This window comes from Centroberyx gerrardi, chromosome 21 (assembly GCF_048128805.1).
Source record: "Centroberyx gerrardi isolate f3 chromosome 21, fCenGer3.hap1.cur.20231027, whole genome shotgun sequence".
Classification (NCBI taxonomy): domain Eukaryota; kingdom Metazoa; phylum Chordata; class Actinopteri; order Beryciformes; family Berycidae; genus Centroberyx; species Centroberyx gerrardi.
This window is the reverse complement of record NC_136017.1, coordinates 14,419,812-14,443,844: the sequence shown is the minus strand read 5'-3', so window position 1 is coordinate 14,443,844 and position 24,033 is coordinate 14,419,812. Positions and strand designations below refer to the sequence as shown.

The following is a 24,033-nucleotide window of genomic DNA, read 5'->3' as shown; positions in this document are numbered from 1 at the left end:
ATCCATTTCAATTTGGGTTAGACGAGGTGAAGCTCATGTATTTTCACATCTAATCGCCGGCTGCTGTGTGTTACGGCCGAGCTGGACGCAGGCTAAGAAACACACCGTGGTACAGCGTCGAGGAGCGCTGGTGCAGCCATGACTGGCACACACACACACACACACACACACACACACACAAGCCGCAGCATATTTGCCATCCCACATATGGGAGAGAAAAGGGTGACGTCAAGCGTGACTGATGTGCTATAGCGGGGATGTGAGGCGATAAGCCGAGCGCCGAACCACACCTCTGTCTGGCAAACAGCGGGGGACAAAGACACCGAGGCGGAGACAGGGGAAAACGCATACAGAATACCCAGATGTAATAATGAGAAACTTTATTTGTGTAGCACTTTTTAAAAAACAAAGATTACAGAGCGCTTTGGCGAGCACACAAAAGCAAACGTAAATTAAAAGGAGTCGAAACGCCACGAGGCAAAAAGATAAGAATGGAGGGTGAACACAATATCAGCACATAAAAACAAAGTCTATATGACAGCGACTCTGCAAAGGAGCGGAGACAAGAGGGAAACAGAGAAACAGGCAGAGAACAGATGAGATCATTCAGGCTTGCGTAAGACTTCCAAGTCCAAGTGCCTCTCACAGTACTGAGATCACCATTAGCCAGTTCCTAGCACACACTGTTGGCTATCTGATAGCCCTTAAATAGCATCGGCGAACAATAAGTGATATTACACACTGGCTTATTTTTCCCTCTCCCTCTCCGCGTCTCTGCGCCTTTCGTCCAAGGCTATGAGGTAATCAGACATTAGACGACTCCAAAATTGGATTGAGTACATCTGGTTCATGTTATACTCTCCTTTCCTCCTCTCTTGTGCCTTGTTTTGCACTTTTCTCTCTCTCTCTCTTTCTCCCTCACTCTCTCTCTCTCTCTTCATCTCATTCTCGCATAAAAACATCCCTCAAATCGAAAAAAAAAGAAATCTGCCAAGGCGCGCAGCTTCGCTGACACCGATTCAGTCTGAATGCAAAGCAAATAGAGATCTCCATCAACAAGTCTTTCATTTCCCCCACTCTCTCTCTCCCTCCCTGTATTTCCCTGTAGCTGTCATCTTTCCTCCCCCATCTGCTCGCTAAGTAGAAATCGGGACCCTATACAGCAACACCTGTTCTTTCCATGAAACAGACTGACCAAGTGCAGATTCTGCAGCTCTCTGGCTCCCTGGCTGATCAGCTGCCTTCATCTGTTCTATGGAGAATACAGTGACATGAGGCTACAATAATGTTATTTATTATATTATTATAATACCAGAGCATGTGTTACGATCGTAAATAGATTTTGTTATATCACCATCCATCAACTGTATGGCAGCGGTACATGCAAACTAAGAGATAAAGAACCTGTGTGACATCATTTATTTGCGTACAAGAAGAGGATTATGGGAGTTGTGTGAAAATTTGCAGCTGGGAAGGTTTATACTGCCCTACAAAGCCAAAGGGCAGTAACTGTGTAAGAGCAAGAGAAGAGAACAGAGTGAACCTGAGAAATACTTCCTTATCTTCATCTTCATTCTCTCTGTCCTGTCCTGACATAAGTATTCTTGGTACAGAAATGGATAATATATACAGTTTAGGAGCACTTATGGGTCTAATTTTGGTTAAAATGAAATCTGAAACTGAGACAATTGACCTTTGAAAAACACAAAAACTAGTTGTGCCGTTTGCCTTTGTAGGGCAGTATGGTTAAAGTAAAATTTTCACAACAATACAACTTTTACTTCATTTTATTAGACTGACACGAGACAGACATGATAGACATGATTTGATTTGATTAAAAAAACAAACAAACCTCAAAAATATCGAAAAAATCGCAAAAGACAAGTTTTCAGTACAAGTTTTCGCTGTTGCTATTTCTTCTCACTCTCTGACTCTGTTACTTAGAAACCACAGGGCCAACGCTGATTTTGGATGCACTTTGCAGGAGAGCCAGAGGCATCGGCGTGTGTGTGTGCGCGCGCGCGCATGTGTGTGTGTGTACATCTCAGAGCAGCTCATCAATTAGACAGGAGGCGGGCTGGCTAATGGACGGTGTCCTCTCAGCCACAGAATATTAACAGCTGAGCTGGTGGAGAGGAGGTGGGGAGATCAGGGCTGACTGGGGAGGAGTGTTTTGTTTTTGTTGGGGTTTTTTTTCTTCCCCTTTTCAGAATGCTACCGCTTTATCTAAAGAGGGGAGGAGGGGGGACGAGCGCAGAATAGCGGAAGAAAGACAGAGGAGGAAATTGGTGACATTGTATCTTATCATAGACGCAATGACATCAAATGAAAGTCAAATGACTGTAGATGTAATTGATTAAAACAGTCATCTTTATACATCCTCTCACTGTGCCTTCATCTAGGGAGTGAAATAACAGTGAAATCAAGCTATTCCTAATTTCGCTGGCGACCCCCTGGAACCCGCTCAACATCCCCTGAAAGTCCCCGGATCCCACTATTGAGAACCGCAGCTCTAGAGGCCAACCTGCCGCCTGATGGCACTTCTCCTAAATAACATGTATGGCAGCTGACGGGAGGTGGGGAGGTGGTGGTGGGGGGGGAGCTGGGTAATACGGACCAGAGGGGCTTCCCAGGGAGAGGGCCACGTGTTTGGAGCCGGTCAAAACACATGTCTCACTCTGCCTCTGGTCTGCACAAGTGTTCCACACTGAGGTCCTGAAGGCAAAAAAAAAACAAAAAAACATCCATATTTCCTCATGTAACCCCGCTCTCCAGCCCACACTCCCATCTCCCTCTCTCTCTCTCAGTCTCACTCTCTCTCTCTCTCTCTCTCTGGTGTAACGAACAACAATGTCTGGCTGTAATCAATCCCTCTTTTGAGCTCGGGTGATCTGGTCACCCCCACCCCCCACCACCACCACCACCTCCCCCTGCTCTCGGTGACGATATCCAAGAGGAAGATTCAAAGAGAAGGCTCATGTTTTGGCACCGAGAGGAGCGCTGAGAGAAAAAAAACACACAAAACTTTGATTAGCTCTCGTCGTTGCCGAGCTATGACTAATGTTCCGCTGTTGATTTGCACAAAAAAAAAAAAAAGGAGGAAAGCTGCGAGTTTAGGCCTCGGGACGCTCGGGGGCTTTCGGGGGTGCGAAGCGTCGTGCGCCCGAAGGACTTTGCGGTCTCTTCCCCGTCTTCCACGCAAACAGAACTGAGAATCATCAACAGCGCGGCTAAAATAAACAGCGGCTTCGGAGGCGTGGCTCCGTTTCCTCGCGATCGCTTTTAATTAAGGAAACATTCGCACCTGCCAAAAATATCCATTTCTTGACAACGGTGAGGGGTGTAAATGCGATGTGAAGAGGCAGTTAGCAGGCTGTTTTGGTTTCACTCGCAGGATTCACAGTGGAGCTGAAAATATTCTGGTGTGTGAGCAGCTTGAGAGCCAAAGAGCTGCGTGATACAGACCCAAACAATTATCACACTATCAGGTTTTAGCTCACTTTAACAAGGGTTTGCATGTACGTGAATGGGTGTGCATGTGTGAGCAACAATCTATGCACCCTTAGGCGTTAGTGTGTGCAGGAGCGTCTTTGCATTTCATTCAAGTGTGCCATGACAAGTGTGTGTGTGTGTGTGTGTGTGTGTGTGCCTCTTTGAATTTCACAGCTCAAGTGTGTCGGTATCTGATCCTCCGTCCTCAAACTTGGACCTTGGCATTTTTGCTTGATGATGAATTAGCTGTAATGAATGTAAGAGGAGTTGGCGGGCCGTGAATGTGTGTGTGTGTGTGTGTGTGCGTGTGTGTGTGTGTGTGTGTGTGTGTGTGTGTGTGTGTGTGGAGGGAATTTGGGGCCAGATGTGTCTGCGAAACAGGCTGATGTTTGGTAGGAGGAGGTCTGGAAATAACGCAGTGCAGATTACACTCCTGCAGGACTGGGGCTATGGCTTTAACCGGCACAACAACAATACTGACAGAGAGAGAGAGAGAGAGAGAGAGATGGAGGAAGAGAATGGAGGAAAGAGGACAAGAGAGGGAGACGGGCTGCAGCATACAAAGACAGGGAGAGAGAGAGATCGACTGATAGAGAGGAGGAGGAGGTTGTATGTAGAGAGAAAGAGAACCATACAGTATACAGAGAGCAAGCAGAGAGAGCGTGGGGGAGTTTGCAAAGAGAGAGAAGACAAAAGAGAGAGGCTGGCGTATGGTATGGAGAAAGAAAGAGAGGAGGAAAGATGTAGAGTGAGAGAGAGAGGAAAGTCACAGAGAGAGACAGAGAGTTTTTGAACATTGACATTTCATACGCTGTTTTGGCAATACTGTGCAACAGCCATGCAAATACAGGATGCAGGTCACCGTGGCCCTTGATGTAAATTTCCATAACTTTTCCATGACTTTCTGTAACTAAGTCGGAACGCTTCCATGACCTTAAAATTTTCTCCCTTCCTGGTTTGTTAATGTCGTTTTTCCCTGACTTTCCCTGTCCAGAATACACCTCAAAATTCCATGATGTTCCAGAAATGCCATGATCGGAGAAGGAGAAAGAGAAAGAAAGAGAGAGAGAGAGAGAGAGAGGGAGAGAGAGAGAGAGAGAGAGAGAGAGAGAGAGAGAGAGAGAGAGAGAGAGAGAGAGAGAGAGAGAGAGAAGATATGGGGTGCACGTGGCCGAGCCAGTGGTGTGTTCGCTCCAGATGTTCCTCCCATCCTGTCCCATCCAACCCCGGCCTTCATCAGCCAAAACCCCCAGAGGAGCGAGCCTGCCCATGGGGAACGGAGCAGGGAGAGAGAGGGGTGGAGGAGAGGAGAGGGGGGGGCAAGGCTGCCGGTGTGTGGATGTATGTGTGTTTTCCAGAGTTGGGCTTAGCTCACCTGTGATTTCATTGATTCGAACTGATTCGCAGTTGATTTGCCAATAGGCTAAATCCTCATTTAATTCTTGCTAAGCTGCAGCAAGGTCTGCCTCTTTGTTGCAATGAGGAATGCTGCAGTAATAATGCTGATGAGCTATATTTCAGAAGCTGAGGGACAAATGAAGAGGATAGTAAAGGATAGTAGCTAACTTAAGTCTATGGGTGACGTAATTATAACACTTTCACAGGCTGGATCCTCTATATATTAGAGCCATTGAATAATAAAGTCCAGGCTGTAGCTCCAGGCTTTCAGACTAACAGTAAATGCATCACAACTGGATTTGGCCTTGACTGGCTCCCATTGCAAAAAAAAATTACTGAAATCCTTCCAATCAGGCCAGTGTGCAGCATGACACACACCCACTGGAAAGCCACCATCCAGCAGATTTACTTAATTTGAATTAGAGGAGCTGGTGTTGTCGGCCAATCAGGGTCCAGTATAGTGACTGTTCTGCCTGTGAGGACATTCAAATTCATTCAATTAAACTAATTAAATTCTAATAAAACAACGTTTAACTAAACTATTTGCAAAACTAAAAAACGTAATAATATGGAACCTTTAAACTGCTTAAGTGATAAGATCTTGTTATAAATGCTGTGATGTTCAAATCTGTAAATGTGCGTTGAAGAACGAACCTGATGAAGTCTAGCGGCGTAACGCGTTGCTCACTTCAATGGATTTTACTGCCGCTGTTTAGATAAGTTAAATCCAATTAAATATGAAACGGGTCTGAAGCCTTTCAGTGTGCAGCAGAACACTTTCATCGCTCTGTGGACTATTATTCCTCTAACCATGGGGGTGACAGCAGCCTGGAGGTTAGAAGAGTGGGCTTGTGACCGGCCGCTGGTTGGAATCCCCATGGCTGGGAAAATGTGGGTTTAAAATAGGTTGGATATGGCAAAAATGTTTGGGGGTAGAGGGTTTTTTGAATGAAGAAATTCCACTTCCAGAAGAGATGGAATTGAGCCAATTCTGGTGTGTTGGTGGGCTTTCTACCTCAGCATGAACATGTGGCGGATGGAGCGCATCACATGCTTCAAGCTAGCAGTGCAGAGTTTCCACAGGCTCGGTCGACAACACCTCAGCAAGTACTCCCAGCCCCTCTGCAGTGCAGGCAGCGGACTTAATGAAAGCAAAACGGTCCGCAGCTCCTCGCTGTTTGTTAACAACTGTGCTATAAGGAGATCTGCTCTATATGGGAGGGATCTCCAGGGACCTGCATTAGCAGAACATGCACAAGCACACACAAAACACAGGCACGCGTACGCACTTGTGCATACGGCATGCAAGCTTTCCTGAACTAGATTCCACATGCAAATGAAAACATGCACACACGCACCCACGCAGCCACAGCGGAGGAGCCGAACCAGCTGGCCAGAAGATAACTGCGGAGGAAAAGGCCTGGAGAGGCTCAGTCTTCTCCGCCGTTCCCCGTCATGCTCTCATGCTGGCAGGTAAGCACAAGGACTTTATTTAGGGAGATCTGGGGGCTCCAGAGCCAAGAAACACTTCCTCTCCGGATCTCCACATCAAAGGCAGGGAGATTTAGGCCTGCTCGCTCCGGTTACAGGCTCACATTTGACTGGTTGTCATTACAGGATACTGGGCTTTTGTATCGCTGTAGATTTTGTCTCACTGTGTGACAATGCTGTCATCCATCACAGTGGCTTTCAATGACTTGCGACCATTCTGGCGCCAAAGTACTTAGTAGCCATAGTAGTATCATACATGTGCTCCAGCAAACACAGTTTTGCCTATCCATTCCTCAGTATCTAGAGTTGTATCTCTAGGCTAACTATTGCAGGCAGGCACAGGCAGCAAGCTAGACCTGAACATTTATCTGCAGAAAAACAAAACAAAACATGCGGATAGAACAGAAAGTAACAGAACAACACTGAAAATGAAAAATGAAATGATTTCCCTAGAAGAACTTTGTCTGTTTCCATACTGAAATTTCCATAAATCTAATTAACAAATTATTGAAATAAGAATCGTTTTGGTAAACCTGCACATAGCCAAAACTGGAACGAAGGTTGCAAGTAGAATTTCACCCAAACCACCACGCCTACAAAACAAATGACTGATTCTGTGTTTTCCCATCATGCTGCTGTATTTACAGTCAACTGCAGGGCTTTGAAGGCGGTGAGTAACGGGATTCATGCAAGTGTCTCTCAGCACCTGATTAGTATTGAGTGTGTATGCGTGTGTGTGTGTGCGCACACATATGTGTATTTACTTGATTAATATTGATCTGGACAGTAAAGAAGTAAACAGACCCTCCAGAATATAATTGAGGCCACAGACGCTGCTTTAAATCCAAGAGAGGCTGACAAGACATTTCAATATTAAAATGATTACAGCATGGTGAAAATGTCAACTGTGTTCTTCAATGTGATTTTTCAAGCTTTTTGTAGGATTGTGCTTTGGCCAGAAGAATAGAGGCTTTTTAACTTTCTGTGCGGTAAGAACGGCAGCTAAATATAAAATGTAAATGAATCCTAGAGTCATCAGGGGTCAATCAATGAAATCACGTGGTAAGCAGAGCTTCCTGTGATCCCCAGCGGAGTCCCTGTCCTTGTCCCGTTCCTTCATCGACATTGAGGCCTTGGATTTCACCTTTCACTGAAAACAGCACAGATAGACGCAGCCAGATCAATGGCACAAAGAGAGAAAGCCGTGAAGATGCTCTGAGCTGTAAACAGGCCTCCGCTCACTGGAGAAGCGGACAGTGTTCTCGAAGAGAGGACGCTACAAATCAGCCAGGCAGCGCCGGCGGTGCGGCCGAGGCGGCAGCAGCGGCATCGATAACTTTTAACAGTGGCAAAGGGTGGAGAGATAGATGGGAGAGGGAGCGAGGGAGAGAAAGAGAGAGAGAGAGGAGAGGGCCAGTCAGATCTCTACAGACCACAACTTGACCTTTCATTCTTTTACAACTCTCTCTACACCAGGGTGATTATGTGTGTGTTCGTGTGTGTGCGTGAGGGTGTGTGTGTGTGTGTGTGTGTAGAAAGAGATTACATTTCCATTCAGGGCCAACTCACAGATGAAAACACCGCTGGGTTGGTTGATTAGCCACATCAGCGAGACATGGCCGGACAAGGCGTCACAGACTGCTGTTGGACCGAATCCCATCTGCCTCCCGCTAAGCAGCAACCAAGGCCAGATTGACTTGTTTTGATCCTGTAAGGGGCTTCTGTGCCTCTCGCCCCCGGCTAAATGCAACACATGAGGCCTCATGCCTAAGCTATTCCTCTGCATAGATAGCATTGGCATTGTTGCATGACGCATGTGGGAATGTACAAAGCTGTGTTCATACTATTACACATTTTTCAAACTGCCAGTTCCTTTTTTTATAGCAAAAATAATGGCGAGTGGCCGATTAGAAAGTGCACACTTTGGAAAAAGCACTGCGCCTTGCTTCTTTTTAGGTAGAGTGGAGAAGTTCAGAAAAATCTACTTTTTTAGAGGAGACCACATGATGTGGACTGCATTGTTTGTGAGCCAACCAATCACAAGAGAAAGAGGAGGCAGGGTTTCACGGTACCTAGGCAGCTGACAGTTTACTACAACAACGACCAGATGAAAATGGAGAAAGTAGAGGAACAAAAGCTGGTATTCTACTCTGTTGCTACTATGATCATAAAGAGTCAGTATGGAGTGCATTGGCTGTGTTGTGGGAGTTTCTGCTGTGTGTTTCAGAGTTGGACATCAGTATTGTTGGCTGATAGCAGCAGCTACTGCAGCTAGTCCTTAAGGAAACAAAGTGCATGCGACCCGCTCCACTGGATTTCCCAGCTGAGTACATTATTTCTTTGTGTTACATTTCTCAGGACATACAGTAAGGATCACTATGCAATGTACACACAATGTTGTGAAGCCCTAGTAAAGCCCATCACAAACCCTCTCTTACATGTATGACATTGTGATATAGGCCTATTCCGGGCTGCAGCAGGTTCGCCAAATATTAGAACATCAAAGCAATAGGCATTGGTGAGTTTCCATGAGAGCAAAAGTCCAGAATTCAATCTACTTATAGCGAAAGGACACCTCGCTGCTGGAAAGTCCTTGAGAGGACTTGAGCTATTTGCAGCCACCAGAAAGTGCTGTCTCACTCTTCCTAGACCTGAGAAGTGCCATCGACGGAGCAGAGTCTGAGCAGCCGCAGGCAAGTGCTTCAAGATCAAATTCATACATGGCACTTTGGACTAAAAGTGACGGGTAGAGTTTCAGATCCTGTTTGCTAACCAAATTATCATATCAAACATCATCGCATGAATATTGATTACACAGGCTTATAATACGGCGTTCATTTATTTCTCACCTTACCAACTAACATTTAACAGAACCTGCGTTATATATGAAATGAAGCCTTGGAAAAGTATGCGATTTTTATGGTTGCAATGAGAGAAAAAGCTTCCACGGTAAGCAAACCAACAGAGCCGTGGGAAGTGTCCCTTAACATTTGTGGAGAATTCATTAATGTTTTGTTTCCAAACAGCCCCGACCGCAAATGTGCATTGAGGGATTTCAGAGAGCAGGCACGCAAGGAAATCAAACACAGGCACTAAACAACACCATGTGGAATTTATAATAAAACAGAGCGAGATACAAAATACTGTATGTTATATCATCTGTCAAGCATGCAGAAGACTTATTGTAACGTTATTACATACATTATTATGTATGTCATATAGTGTACTGTGATTTACTATTGATTATGCCAAAAGGTAGGGTTTTCCAGCTTCTGTCATATTAAATTCAACATCTAATTCAGTTGGTATTCAATTGTATTGACTGACATTTGTTTTTGGGGGCAGTTGCTGAGCTGAACGGTCTCTTTTGACCTGGAACTTTTAGCATATATTTTAAGGCTCTTGGAGTACAAGATGAATGGGTTTTACTACATCAGAACAATTTGGATCATATCTGGTAAAATTAGAGTAAATTGACGTTCATACTTTCCTGTGGTGTCTTACACTCCTTTGTATTGTCCTTTGCATTGTCCTACATGGCAAACCTCAGCCCAACTGGTACTCCAAGCAGGTCAGAATAAATGGTAGGAATAAATTGCAAACACTGTTTGACCCAGGTCTGGTCCCTGACACGGCGGAGTCCTCGGCTGTGAAAATTTCAGACAGTTCAGGCGGAAACGCTGCAGTCCCGGGGCGACTGCTCTGCTCCATCTTGATAGCAGCCTCCTGAAAGGCAGGCGTGTTCCCTTCACTGTCCAGATCCCTATCTCTGTAATTGCTTTTCAGCCAGGGAGGAGCACTAGTGGAGCTGGCAATAGTGCCGCCTGCCACCCACTCCAAGACAGGAGACATGCTCCAATGAAGACTCTGGAGTTTTGGGGCCTTTAGTCCATTGCCAGGAGAGATCAGGGTGCCACTTTGTCAGCTTGACCTGCATTCAGGATCCAAATGTTGTCGCTAAAGGGCTAGGTTGGAACTTTTAAGTGAACAGGGCATTCAAGTCCATCAACACATGTCACAGGTCCAGGTAACAGCGCTCCAAAACATAAGGACTCGAGCCAAGACTGCCTGGGCGGTGGTACTGTATATGAAATTAGTCCCTTATGCTAGGATTGAGACCCAACAGGACCTCCTCTGGACCTGGACCTGGACCTGGACCTCCTCTACATAAAAACTTAAAAAGGACCGGGGTTTTATAGGGATGGGACAATATATCGAAAATCAATATATCGCATTACAAAAATGTGTCAATACGTATCATGGGCCAGAAAAATGAATTGTAATATTAGGTCCATTTTATTCTGCTGTAGTAGTCACAAATGAGACGGCTTGCCCATCACAATTTCACAAGCTCTCTATCAAAATGATATTATTTACACTTTGTAATGACATTTTTAAATTGTTGTTTAGATTCTAGTAACCCAATTCCATTGCTAGAAAGATTGTGGCTCAGAAATAAACATAATTCTGAACAGTCATACTTTGTTGTCATTGAACCACATATCGTGTATCGTATCGTATGATAAGCATATCGCCCCATCCCTAGTGTTTTACTACCAGGGCCCCTGGGCTCTGGAACGCCCTGCCTGAGGAGCATAGGCTGACAAATGTACTGTCATTTTCTAAGTAACTTCTCGAAATACATTGTTATTGACATTGGCTTTTATACAGTTTGTTTTTTTGAAATTTTTTGAAAGATTACGCCTTCAAACAAAGAACTGTAGTCTGGTTAACATGTTCAGATGAGTGTTATCTTAAGTCTGAGGGCTGTGAACTTTCCCACGACATGCATTGGCTTGATGTGTCCAGTGGCTTTCACATGATGTCCATACCTTATAGTTTATGTCCATTAATTATAATTTACGGTTATTCAACTCAAGGTTTTAAGTGAGGTAGAATTGTGAATTACACAGGCAGCATGAACACTTGCTAATAGATGGCAAGGCAGCTGTCATTACGATTAGATCCATTAGAACTGGGGCTTTGTATAACTCAATCAGCCTAATCCAATTCTGAATATACTGCTTCACAGCATAGGCTCCCGCATTCCTACTGTTTAATTCTGCGCAAACGACTGAGAGCAAGTCCCCAGATCCCCGAAAAACCAACACCTCATTCTCTCAACTGGGGTGAATTCATCATCTGAAAGCTGGCAGGAAAATCAATGAAAACTAATAAAAGGGTCATGCAGCGTGAACGGGAGGCCTTATTTGAATTATGTCCAAGGATGCGGTCTGGGCCTGTAAAGTGCCTTGTGTGCACTGTGCACTACTGGAAGAGTTTTAGTTGGTTTTATGCCTGAGGAAAGTTATTCATTATAGGAATATGGAAGGAAAACAACAAGGGTCATTGGGAGCTCATCCAAACCGGCAACAATCACCTTATCCTCGTTTCTTCAAATGGTTTCAGGTAGTATATGTTTGATGTGCACTTTTGTACCCTGAACAACAAGGTATATGTGGAAGAAATTGTATAAAATCTCAGTCACAGTGCATGTGAATGAAGACTGGCTGAACCCAAGTCATTCTGAGAAAATGAATCCATAGATGGATTTGTATTTGCAAGGTGTCTGAATGGTGCAGTATCCAAAATGACAACTGAAGATAGTCAGAGCCTTTGTCCCTCTTCCTTTAGAGCTCCAATCCTTTGGAGCAAGAGTCCTGCCTTTGTCAGCAAAGCCTCAATGTACAAATCCAGACTTCAAACAAACCACTGCAGTTTATCCTTCCTTTATCGCCTTGCCGTCACAAACACACTCACTCACAAACTCCATACTCTTCACAAACAAACACCTTTTCATAACTTCAGCGCATCTTGGGTCGCTTGAGAAACCGTAAAACAAAACAAAAGGAAGAACTCACCGGCCACGTTGACTTTCTCGGCGTTGGTGGCGCTGGGCGTGGCGGTGCTGGTGCCGTTGGTCAGGTTGCCCCCTGTGCCGTTGTAGATGTTCTCCACCTTGGACTCTAGCTTGCCCAGCCTCAGCATGATGTTATCCAGCAGCACCGCAAGGGTCTTCTTCAAGTCTGTATGGATCAGAATGGGTGGCATGTTATTGGCCTACTTGTGAAATGTTTTCATCTATTTCCAGTTGTGTGTTTGGGATGATTTAATGTCATGTACCTGAACAAACGATAACATCATATAGTACCTCCAGTATAGTAGGAACAGACTGCAATAGACAGAAGTAGCTGCATTGCTACAATAGATTACAAGAGACTTTTAAAATAAATTTTTGTGCTTGCAAACTATATAAAACATGGACTGCAGCTGAAGAGTAGACCAGTAAGCCTACGGTTTTGGCTAAGAGAAAGCTTCCAATGTTTTCCATCATCACCAGGCTTATCATTACAATCAATACGTGTATGTAATTTATTATGCAGCCTTTGCGTCTGGGAAGCCTTGCTCAGCTTTCTCTGAAAATGGAGAAACAAGGACACTTCCGCTCCCACTACAGTAAGTCATTGGATTTCATGCTGCCGGCTTGAGGCTCATTTAAATGTAAAACCGGAGCCACGGTGTCTTTGCAAGTGACCTTGCTGCTTAATTTGGGTCTTTGCATTTCTGTGGGCATCTTTTTTTTTCCATGAGCATTTATCTGCATAGGACACAGCTAGTGGTAGAGGGGGCAGGAGGGACGGCAGCCAGTAATGGGAAGGATAGGGCAGACATTCAAAATGGCATTGTCACGATGTTGGTACCCAAGGCATGGCATTTTTGCCTTAGTCCTTGTGGTATTTGTCTGATTCTATAACCTAGAGCATTTGCAATGACATTTACAGAGAAAAGTTAAGCTGCTCCAAGCTGCTATGACTGGTGCATAACAGAAATCCTATTTTTCATTAGCCAAGAATACTTGATGACCATAAATATGTTAAAGTCTGGCTTATATGCTTATAGGCAGATTATACCCTATATATCTTCATAGTAATTACAGACCAGATAGACCTCGTCACACTTTCACAGAAAACCGACATGATTTCCTGAGACGACGATAATTGCAGCTCGCCCGTCTATCACGTACGAGTGCCACATTTTCCCCCGAACGTGATGCATTTGACACGCCAGCCTTCATCGCGTCAGAGAGATTGGCAAGGGCACAATGAGCGCTGGCAGGGCACACCAGCCCGAGTCGTGCGAAGAGAGAAAACGCCACGGCATTTGTCTGCTTTGGACAGGCTCTGTGCGCTGGGAGAAGCAGACGCCCAGAGCGCAGCACAGTGAGACGAGGAAGAAATCAACTGGAAAGCTTAGGAGCGAGCGGCCTTGCCAAGTTATTGGGCTGAACATAATTGGAAAAAAAAGGGGTGAGCCCAGAGTAAATGTCCCCCCTCTGTTCACCTTGGCAATATAGGCCTGTGCCCACTGTGCCCTCGAATTGGGCATCAGGGAGACTCGCCAGGCTTGTCTACCTGTTCAAGAGACCACTTCAGCACCCCACTGCCTATCTACGCTAATGTCTTTACACTGACAGAGAAAAATACATGCAAACCACTTGTCTTTATACTGCCGTTGGTGTATTCAAACGCAAGAAACAAATATTGAAGAATCATTTCAAAAGAGGAGGAACTGCTCGACTGGAACAGAGATGCAAAGGAGAATGCAGCTTGTGTTAAAATTACAGACACATTTAAGCTATTTGTCAAAAAGGTGTCATCGTCTTGATGACGTTCTATAGTCACAAATCTAGCTATCTAGCTCAAGATATAATGCATCAGCTTTGATTATTATTTCTCGGCGGTGACCCTGTTTAAAAGACGATAACATCCTTTAGCTTAAAGTTCCATCTACTTCAGGCAAAGCAATTTTTCCCTAAATGAAATATGACAGCATTCTGCAATTTGCATCCCAATTGGGCCACATGCTGTGGGCCAAAGTTGTGCACTGAAATAGAATTGTCATACCGTGGGTTCGATGCTAAAATACTTGCACATAAAATAATGCGAGGCTGTGTTGCACAGTTTAATGTGCTTTATGATTCTCAAACCCACGCACAAATCCCCCAGAGTTCTCAGGTGTTGTTCTTCTGTCTGTGTTGCTCTGTTTTCTCCCCAGTCTAAATAAAGCGACAATACTGTACACAGTGTCCTGCCACCTGTCCTTTATATAAAGACACCAAGGCCTATAGAGAGGCTATAAAGATCCACTGTGTCTGACAATTCCCCCCGAGGTTTAGCGGTGCTTTTGTGTGCATTAGCTGGAACACACAGTGAATCAGCCTAGGGGACGTAATATGTGAAGAGCCTCTTGATCAGCCAAGCATCATCTTTCAATGGACCTACAAAACAGCCATGCTGTGCTGTCACATTGCCCGGGAGTGCTCCAGTCTCAGGAGTGCCATGTTATTGAATATACGCCATGTACAAAACATTGGAAACAGCCTCTCTTTCCATGAAATAAACCGACTATATGAATCCAGCTCAAAGCTATGATGCCACATTGATTTCACCAATTAATTCCACTTCAGGCATAAGGGGGAGATAAAATGCAAGAGGAGACTGGTTTTGTAAGCGTTGGAAGTAAATGAGACATAGTGCAAAAGTGGTGCAACAAAATATCAGTAATGTGTTACACTGAGTAGGCTATATAAATCTTGTTATGTTACAGCAAAAAGAAACTTCAATTTTGGATATAAGAAAAGTGCCTGTATGTTATTAAAGCTAGTGTCTTTATAATGTCAGTCTTAATGGATGCTGTCAAAAGACAAAATGTACAAACAGCTAATGCTTAAAGGAAATCACTGATTTGTTTAATGAGAATATTTTTTATAGGGGAAAACAACATCCGACCAGATCTTTAATATGCTCCTAATTACATTGAGCTGAATTAGCAAAGAAGGCCAACATCAATTTGAACTGACCGGCCTGTTCCAAAACTCAGCAGTAAGAATTAAGAAGATGTGCAACTGATTCAATGGACCCAAAAAAAAAAAATAGAAACGTCATCAAGTTAAAGCAGGGGGAATTACTGGCTCATTTTTTTCTGTTCGTGTATGAACCGACAGAGATTTTAATTCACTCCTAGTTGGGCTGACAGATGGAGGCTATAATCCATATCTCGATGCGGCGGAGTGCTCTTTGATGACCTAGCAATGTTAAATGTCCTCCGTAAGCAGATCGCTAGCAACGTGCCATTTCAAATGCTTTATGTGCAGTAGGGGAAATGACAGATGTGGAAAAAAGCACCAATTGTGAGATTAAGAGCAACAGTGTCAGAGTTAAAACTGTTTCCAAGTTTTGAAAAAAAATAAATAAATGTGAGGGTTTTTAGTCACAGAGACCTTCATCAGCCGGAGTGTTAGAAAAGCATCCATGTTGTTGTGAGTAATGCTTAGACTTGTCCTTCTGTACACGGCTACTGCTGCCAGGTAACCAAATGAGTAATGGCACGCCTAGGGACACATTTCTGCCTGTCTCAATATTTCTTAGCGTGGTAATGCAATTGCAAAAACAAATCCTGGAGCGGTAAACACTGCATTGCGCTTAGCATTTGACAATAGTGTCATATAAGATGATAATCTGGATGTACAACAAATTGGGAGTTTTCATTAAGCCCATAAGCATTAGAGAGGAGTGATTACAAGGGAACATGAGCCCATACCATTCGGCAGTGATCCCTATTGTTTAGTGTCATGCGTGTAGTGTCATGCGTGTAGTGCATAAACCCAGCCTGCACCCAGCCCAGCGGTGGTCTCCATCTCTTGTCAATGTGATGTTGCAAAAGGCAGATAGAAACAGAAGGAGCACACAATGACCTTCGACACTAGAGGGGACAGACAGGGTTAGATAAGCAATATAAGCTTACACCCAGTCCTTGCTTTGGGGCAGGGGCTGGAATCCCCTGAATTCTGATATTGTCTGATACGTATCCACTCCACAATGGAAATCCACAATGGCTGCAGAACCGGGCGGTGACAAGACACGGTGTCAGGTTGCCTGTCGCGGCCGCCTGCACGGCTCAGTTTCAGGAAAGGTCGGGAAGGGAAAGATCGCATCCTTGTCACGTCTCTGCTTTCACCATGACAGGAAAGAGAAAGATGGTGTGACAGCGCCTGGGGAGGAGCTTCAGGTGGGGAGATGGTTCTGCCATTGCTGTGCGGCAGGTGCATAAGTGGCTGTGACGGGACGAGTACAGCCTACTCCGTTATGCAGAGTGCCGCTCTCTCGCACTTGCTGTCCTCTGCACTCCGTCACAGAGAGGGGAGATGGGTTTTCAGTCACAGGCAGCACTTAGTGTAGGGCCCACTTTTATCTCTGTGAGAGGTGCTGCAAGTGCTCACATACCGTACACACCTAAAGATCAGACAATCTCTGTGGACGATTGCAGAGCTATATCAGGTCATGTCTGCAAGTTTCATCAGGTTAAATTTAAAAGTTGTCCCTTTATAAAGCCGGTCAGGGTGAAATATAAGACCAATTTCGCAACGGAAAAAAATGACGTGACAAATGACAAGCGATGAAAATGAAAATAACTGCAGAGCTCTCAGAACATCCACATGACCGGGCTGATCTCACCAAATAAACAGAGAACTAAGAAACCACAACATTTTTAAGACCTCTAAAGCAGAATTATGTAATGCATTTTGTAGACACTGACTTTGGATAATGTAATTTAAGACAGTTTATGACCATTTCAGAACCTGCCATCAACCCAGAGACCAGTGACAAAAACAATACTTTATGTAGGCAAATCAACCAATTCAATAATAATACTCTTCATGTGGTTCTGGGTAAGAGAGGGTAACAGAGTACTAGTCCCTATTCACCAGCCCCCATGTAGCACTATAAACAGGCACACTGCCAGCTGCTCAGACACGTTTGATTTCATGCTATTCAACAAGTGAATTTCTCACAATAAGCCCAAACCAATAAAACAATGTTCCAGCGGTGAGCCAAATGGGCTTTCATATGCAATACTATATTTAATTCACGTGCATTAAGATTTTATGGGTCATTTACGGGTAGCGAAGGAAGAGGCCCTTGTTCCCCTTAAACTCATTATGGTCGTATCAGGGCAAATGATCGACCGAGTGAGGAGAAACAGGAAGCACAAATTTCCCTGCTACCTCACTATCTAATCAAGGACACAAAATGGGTTTCAATGTGATGTTAGACAGCGGTTTGCTGCTCTGACAGCACCATCAAGATGCATCCATCTCATAGGGGAACAAGACAAACTGGACAGGACACTGTTCCCTAGAAACAGAGGCTGATATTACAGTAAAAGCTATTGACTAGTGGCTCACATCTAGCCACATGATTTTGGGCAGTCCCTATGTATATGTATATGATTTGTATAAGGACAGATACAACCATAAGGACATAGTGCACAAACTTCCTGTTTATCACCTTATTTTTAGCAAATGTTACCAATAAATTCAACTATGCTGTCTGATTATAATCAAACTGTTCTTCTTTGGAGCACTATGACTAATAGGTGATGAGAGATAAAGGAGTCCAGAGAATAAAGTTTAAACAGCCTAACCTTATTTCATTTGTTTGTCCTGTGTTACAATTAAAAGGCGTATTGAATTACACATTACTAATGACTTGATTAAACAAACCAGCTGTTGAAGTTCAGCATTCTATCAGCTGTTCAAAGAACATTGTCAAGAGAAATGGAAAAAGTAGAGCTTGCTGACAGTAGTTTGGGGACGGGGGGGGGAGCACTTGACATGGTTTGTCAAGGCAGATTCATGAACACTTTGCATATGTTTTGCATGTACCTTGAGACAAATGTGGGCAGCCTAATGCTGCCTCCCGCTTGCCTCTATTACTCTCGAGGTGTGCTGATTAGCAGACTATGGCGGAGACGGTCTAATGAGAAAAGGGGAACACTGTCTGCCTCGCCCCGACAGGTCTAAACACCATGCCGCTTTTGACAAGCAAATAGGGGTTTTCTGCAAATGAATATTACTGAGAATAATGGGGAATCGTTGGTTAAGAAAATGGTGTTCTAGCTGATTATAATCCTAGAGGTAAATGTTGACATTTTACAAGTCAAATAGTTCTACGCCTGGGCTTAAAACTGTATGATAAGCAAGTCCTGTTGGCTTGCTTCTTGATGGAACACAGCATCCTTCATTTTGGCAGTTCTTTAACCAGGTATTCATTTTTTTTTTACTGCACACACACACACACACACACAGGATAAGACAAGGAGGCGGCTGTCTCATAATTGTGGTGGAGAGAAACGGGCCAGTACCCTTTCATTAAATGCTGACGGCCAATGAAAGCTGAAGCTATGAGAGGTAAGGCATGAGCTAGTCTATGCCAACATCTCACACACACAAACACACACACACACACACATTTCCTCAAGCACCAATGGGTCTTCTGTGTCAGTATTGGCCAGTATCCTTCGAAGTTACTGCTTGTGCTCACTGCATACCATCTAAAAATGGTACTGCACAGCTTAGAAGGGTGACTACTGACTGTTTTATGGCAGAAATATGTTTTTATATGAAGTGCCTTGGCATGCTGGGTAATGACCTTACCATGGTTAGATAGAGAGGTCAGAGAACAGCGGAAATAGCCCTGCACTGTTTTCTCTCCAAACTCCAACCCGCCCCCCCCCCCCCCCCGATAAGTTCTCTGGGAGCTGATTTAATCTCCCCAAGCTTTACTGTATCCTGTTGTTTCTCTGGGCATTAGAGCACAATCAATTCCAATCTCAGGTTTCTAATGAAGCCTCCCATCGAGCCATACAGGTCTATTAATGGCATGAATAACTTATCGATGGGTCTTCTGGACCTGCGCTATTACGGTATTATGCTCCGATGCAGCTGCATCAGCGTTAACATCGAAGTTTTCTCGGGTGCAGGCAATGTTGTGCCCGCTCAAGGGGCAGACAAGTGTAACTGTTCGATCCAATTTAAAGAAGAGATGGAAAAAGAAAGAGAAATAATTAAATACCCTACACCATATAGGGACTCTGTTAAGGGATAACTTTTTTTTGGCCTGATAGTGATCTAAGAGCACATTGAAAATGGAATACATGATTGTTCCAGTGACACATTAGCAGTGATGTTTGTATGTCAGATACCTGAGAAACCAAACCACGTATTCCAGGGTTTACCTGGTTCTCCACTCAGATCAAAGACCCCTATAACATGAAAAAATACAAGAACCACCGTAGTTTATCCCTATTATATGCAGCCTTTTGGTTCTTTCAGTCTAACAAAGTGTCCAGTGAGTTGTTTCTTACTATAGCCTAGTCCTGCAATATCAGGCCTATAGAGGGCCTTTTCCACCTTTTAGTGAGTGATGATTCACTGCTGAATGAACCAAAGGCCACAATACACCTAAAGGTAGCCTAAGGATTACAGAAGCAGTTGAAAATCGGGGTGAAGAAAGTGAAAGAACAACTGCTCCAATGGAACAGTACAAGACTGGCTGTACTGGGCAGCAGCCAGGTATGAGTGGGTGTGATTGTTGTGACAGTGTAGCAGGGCTTTAGAGTTTAGAGTATATGTGGTCAGAAAAACACACAGGCTATAGTAAGACATGAGAGCTAGCTACTCACCATAGGCCGTCATGGTGCCCACATAGGGCCCGTCCATGACACTCTGGTTCTCCTCAGCCAGGGCCTTGATGTAGCGCTTGCTGAGGTCTAGGATCTGCTGCCGCAGCACGGCGCTGCTCTCGTGGCTGGCTCTCTGCTGGATGGTGAAGTGCAGCAGCATCATGCCCCAGATGAACCCGAAGCTGACCAGGAAGAAGCCCAGCTTCTGGGACGACAGCTTCCACAGGAAGGGCGTGGCCATGCTGACTTGACCGCCTGGCGTCGGAAGGGTGTTGTGACTCTGGTTTGACTGAGGGAGGGCGCAGAGGTCAGGGAGGGGAATCAGGAGGGCAGGCGGGGCATGGTGGGGTCGGTCGGCGTAGCTGCAATGTGTTTTGGTGGCGGTGCGCGGCCCGTTTGCCTCACCAACGGGTTTTCCTTCTCTGGCCCATCCTCGTGGCTCAGGTGCATCTCAGTGGGCTGGGTCCGATAGCAGGCTGCATTCTGCCCCGCAGGAGAGAGAGAGAGAGAGGAGATAAGAGAGGTAGTTGGTTAGTTTGTCTGGTAAACACTGATAGACAAGGAGTTCCCTCTGCCAGTCCCAGATAAACATTTGTCAACAGTGTCAGCCGTAATTTAGAGCAATTTGATGATCAACAAACAGCAATCTCTCTATATTCAAATCAACACATTTCTTTCAAGCAAAAAAATAGCCAGGGCAGATGTACTTGCTACATTGTCTTTGAACAATCCACATTAAAATCATGGTAAACTCATGAGAGAAAGGTGTGGGCTTTCTATCCTATACAGTAACAATGAGGTGATACATAGCCTAAGACCCTAGACACTGGAGGCGCTGAGGCTCAACCCCAAACCATCACACAGTAAGCTGTGTAACTTCAGTGCAGGCTGGTGCTATGAAGTTCATTTGAGGGCATCGAGGGAATAAGGAACAGGCAAAGTATGAGTGGCCAAACAGGATGTATTACACATACAGATTTCCTGCCTCTTACCTTAAACTAAGCAGCCAATTTATAACTGCAGCAGACCAAGCTGCACAGAGGCACGCTCTATTCCATGTGGAGCATATCTGTGTGTATGTGTGTGTAGGCTCCTATGGAATGTGTGCAGAATTGTGAAACACCCGCCTGCGTTAGTTTGATTAGAAGGGAGAGGGTGAATGGAGGCTTGTACAGGCAGAGTGCAGCCTTTGACGTCTTTCATGCAGTGAGTAATGCTATGCCACTGTATATCCTTACTTCTCCCCTTGTTTTGTCAATGATGTATGAATTAAGATTGTTATATAGAAATGAAAATGCATCAAAATAATTATACAGGGTAATGTCCAACAGCTGCCCGAAACATTTCTTATTACTTAGTATCCTCAGGTTTTGACCTTAAACATAAGGATGGAGATTGTCACCTAAAGCAAAGGCTGTTTGATCACAAATGGAAAAACAAGGTGGAGTGTAGATTAAGGCGATCAGAACAAATTTTAATATTTATATTTCAGTCAAATATCAAATGTCAAGAAAACAAATTCAAACCCCAACCTGCCCATCGAATGCGTCAAAAACTGTTTTTTTTATTTTTTCATTTGTTTTCACAGCCGATGGAATCCATAGTCATTCTGGCGCTCTCTAAAAATCTCACCACCTCTTCTACTAGGTTGCTAGTTTGTTTTTAGCACACATGCTTGCTAGAGGCATTATGGCAGAGAACAACCAGCCTAACCAGGAGATTACTACGCCTCCGCACTTCTCCTCCAAGCCATGTTTGGAAGATACTTGGATTCAGCAGAACACCAACTCAAATCTTTTAAGAAACTGAATAACTTTAAAAGCAATTAAAAGACCACACGCTGTGAATAAACTCTATACAAAATTTCTAACCTATCTGTTTAACTTAAGAATGCATTCTCCATCCATTGTGCCCTACTTGCATGTGTCAATATTATGTAAATTTTACTATCAATATTCAAATTTCACTCAAATTTGAATCATTTCAGTCAATTCATAGTGGAATTTGATTTTGGGGGGAAATTGACAGCCTTGGTGTAGATTACGTTACGGTAACTGGCTGCACAGTTTATGATTAGTTTATGTTTGTTTATGATTGATTGAGCTGTATGGAATTTATGCAGGCAAAGTTAGTCTCCTCAAAATTTAAGAATTAAGGCAGCCTGCAATTTTTCTTCCTCACTGACAAGCGAGAGAATTTTAACTACATCAGAAAACATTGCCTCGTTCTGTTATTGGCTTTTCCTCTTTTTGCAAAAAATTTGCCCACAGGCTTTTCTGCTAGACAATTAAACGAAGTAAGAAGCTCTCCCACACTTGGAAAGCACACAGAGAAACTTGCTGTCCGTAGGTGTGTGAGTGTGTGTGCGCGCGCGTGTGTGCGTGAAGGTGAAAGGCCAATCACTTACTCCCACTCAGGGAAGAACTCTGAACTCGGTGGGAAGGAACAGGAAAGCTAGTTAAATGCTAGGTTTCACTCCATCTGTTGGCCCTCATCACAACAGCGCAGAGTCTTTACTTGAATTACTGAAGTGAGACAGCGGTTATATCTGTAAGGAGCCAGTGATGAAGCTGGACGTGCTGCGCGGGGTGGGAAGCTACCATCGAGAATTCAAGTTTGGCTGCGGCTGAGATCTTTGGTCAACTGAGATGTGAATTTCGGGATGGCGGATAAAAGATTGGTTTCCCACCCTGGTGCTGAGGTCTATGCAATATCTTTTTACTGGGATACAGTGATACATTTGCTGTGTCTGAAATCACAAAACTGAGAGCTGTTATTCATTTCCTGGTATTGCAGCTTTTACTTTGTTCTGCTGTATTGCCTCACTGTTCATCTTCCAATACCTCAACATGGTCTCAAATCCTTAAAGGCTGTGAACGAGATAGATGGATGTTTCTAGCAACAGAAAACGACCCTGTTGTGTTGTTAATAAGAAGTTTCTATGTCATTCATGCTATTATACTGAGGCAATTCCCATCGGAGTTGTCCAGAAAGTTCCCCTTTGTAATACAGTCTTGACTCACAAAGGGTTTGACCCAAAAGTAAGCAACTTCCACTAGATTTCACATGTTCTTCACTGAGATTTTCTTACATGCTTGCTCACTGTAGTTAGGCTAGACCTTAACAAAATATAAAATATTCAGTGAATATTCAGCCTAATCAATTACAGCAACATATTTTGTCTTCATTAAGCTTTTTGTCAGTGTAAATTGCACTTCAGGGTAAATTCTTGAGACTGCTTTCCCCGAGTATAAAACTAATTTCAAAGCCCAATCCTTCATTAACATCCCACTGACTTTGTGAGACGTGACAAGGCTGTGCTGTGACAAGCAACCTCCCTTCTAAGTGGATGAAAGCGCAACTTCTCCCGTCAACAACTTGTTAGCTCTTCCCCTCTTCCGAGACCAACGCTCGATGTGCGTCTGCCTCTGTCCGCCACGCAGAGAGACATGACGTTCGTCTGCAGCTTGTCACAGCACTGTGCGTGCTGGAAACCCAAACCCAAATCTTCAGCTGGAAGAGGGATGAGGAGGGGGGGCAGAGCTGCTTGTCCTCCCAGCTCCAGCCTGTCACAGCCACATCGTGTTGCCGTCAGGAGCTGGTCTGAAGACAAAATAGTGGACTCCTTCGCATTGTAAACAAAACCGAGTTGGAGTGACGCACTGCGATACAACTGTGCCTATTTAAAGCTTAACAGACATAGTATCTTCCGTGGACGGTGGGCTGACTGAGAGTGAAAAGACGGAGATGGAGGCCAAGGCCAACCTCCAGACTTCCTCCATAGAAGTGGGACTTTGAGGAAAACTGTAAATGTCTAGGAAAGACTATTAGTCCCAATGTTAAATTAACATGTTCCCTCTTCCAAATGCCTAATCCAAACATGGCACGCTGTCGTCTAGTGACTGCTCCTGGCTAAGATTGGTAGAACAGCTCTTGAGAGTATCGCCAAAACTCCACCCCAGTGCATTTGCTCCCGACTTCAGGCTATGTCTTTTCAATAGAATGTAAAAGTGCCACTATTTTATTCATCAGCGCTCTAAAAGGGGAGCCTCTATCTGACTTGGCCATGGCTTCACTCCCAGGAGGCAGGCCGAGCCTAAGTGCTCCAACCGTGTTGGTGCTTTTCTA

The 24,033-nt window shown here is 44.4% G+C and overlaps 1 protein-coding gene across 2 annotated transcripts in view; it reads right to left on the bottom strand.

Moving 5' to 3' along the window:
- The window catches only part of mgat5 (alpha-1,6-mannosylglycoprotein 6-beta-N-acetylglucosaminyltransferase), a 92,984-nt gene that overhangs the window by 54,933 nt on the left and 14,018 nt on the right, over positions 1-24,033 (bottom strand). For both annotated transcript variants that reach the window (XM_071908443.2, XM_071908444.2), the window contains exons 2-3: positions 19,906-20,388; positions 12,243-12,407 (exon numbers count right to left, since the gene is read on the bottom strand). In XM_071908443.2, coding sequence (XP_071764544.1) covers positions 12,243-12,407; positions 19,906-20,146 — 406 coding nt within the window. In that variant the 5' untranslated portion in view covers positions 20,147-20,388. The remainder of the gene's footprint in view (positions 1-12,242; positions 12,408-19,905; positions 20,389-24,033) is intronic.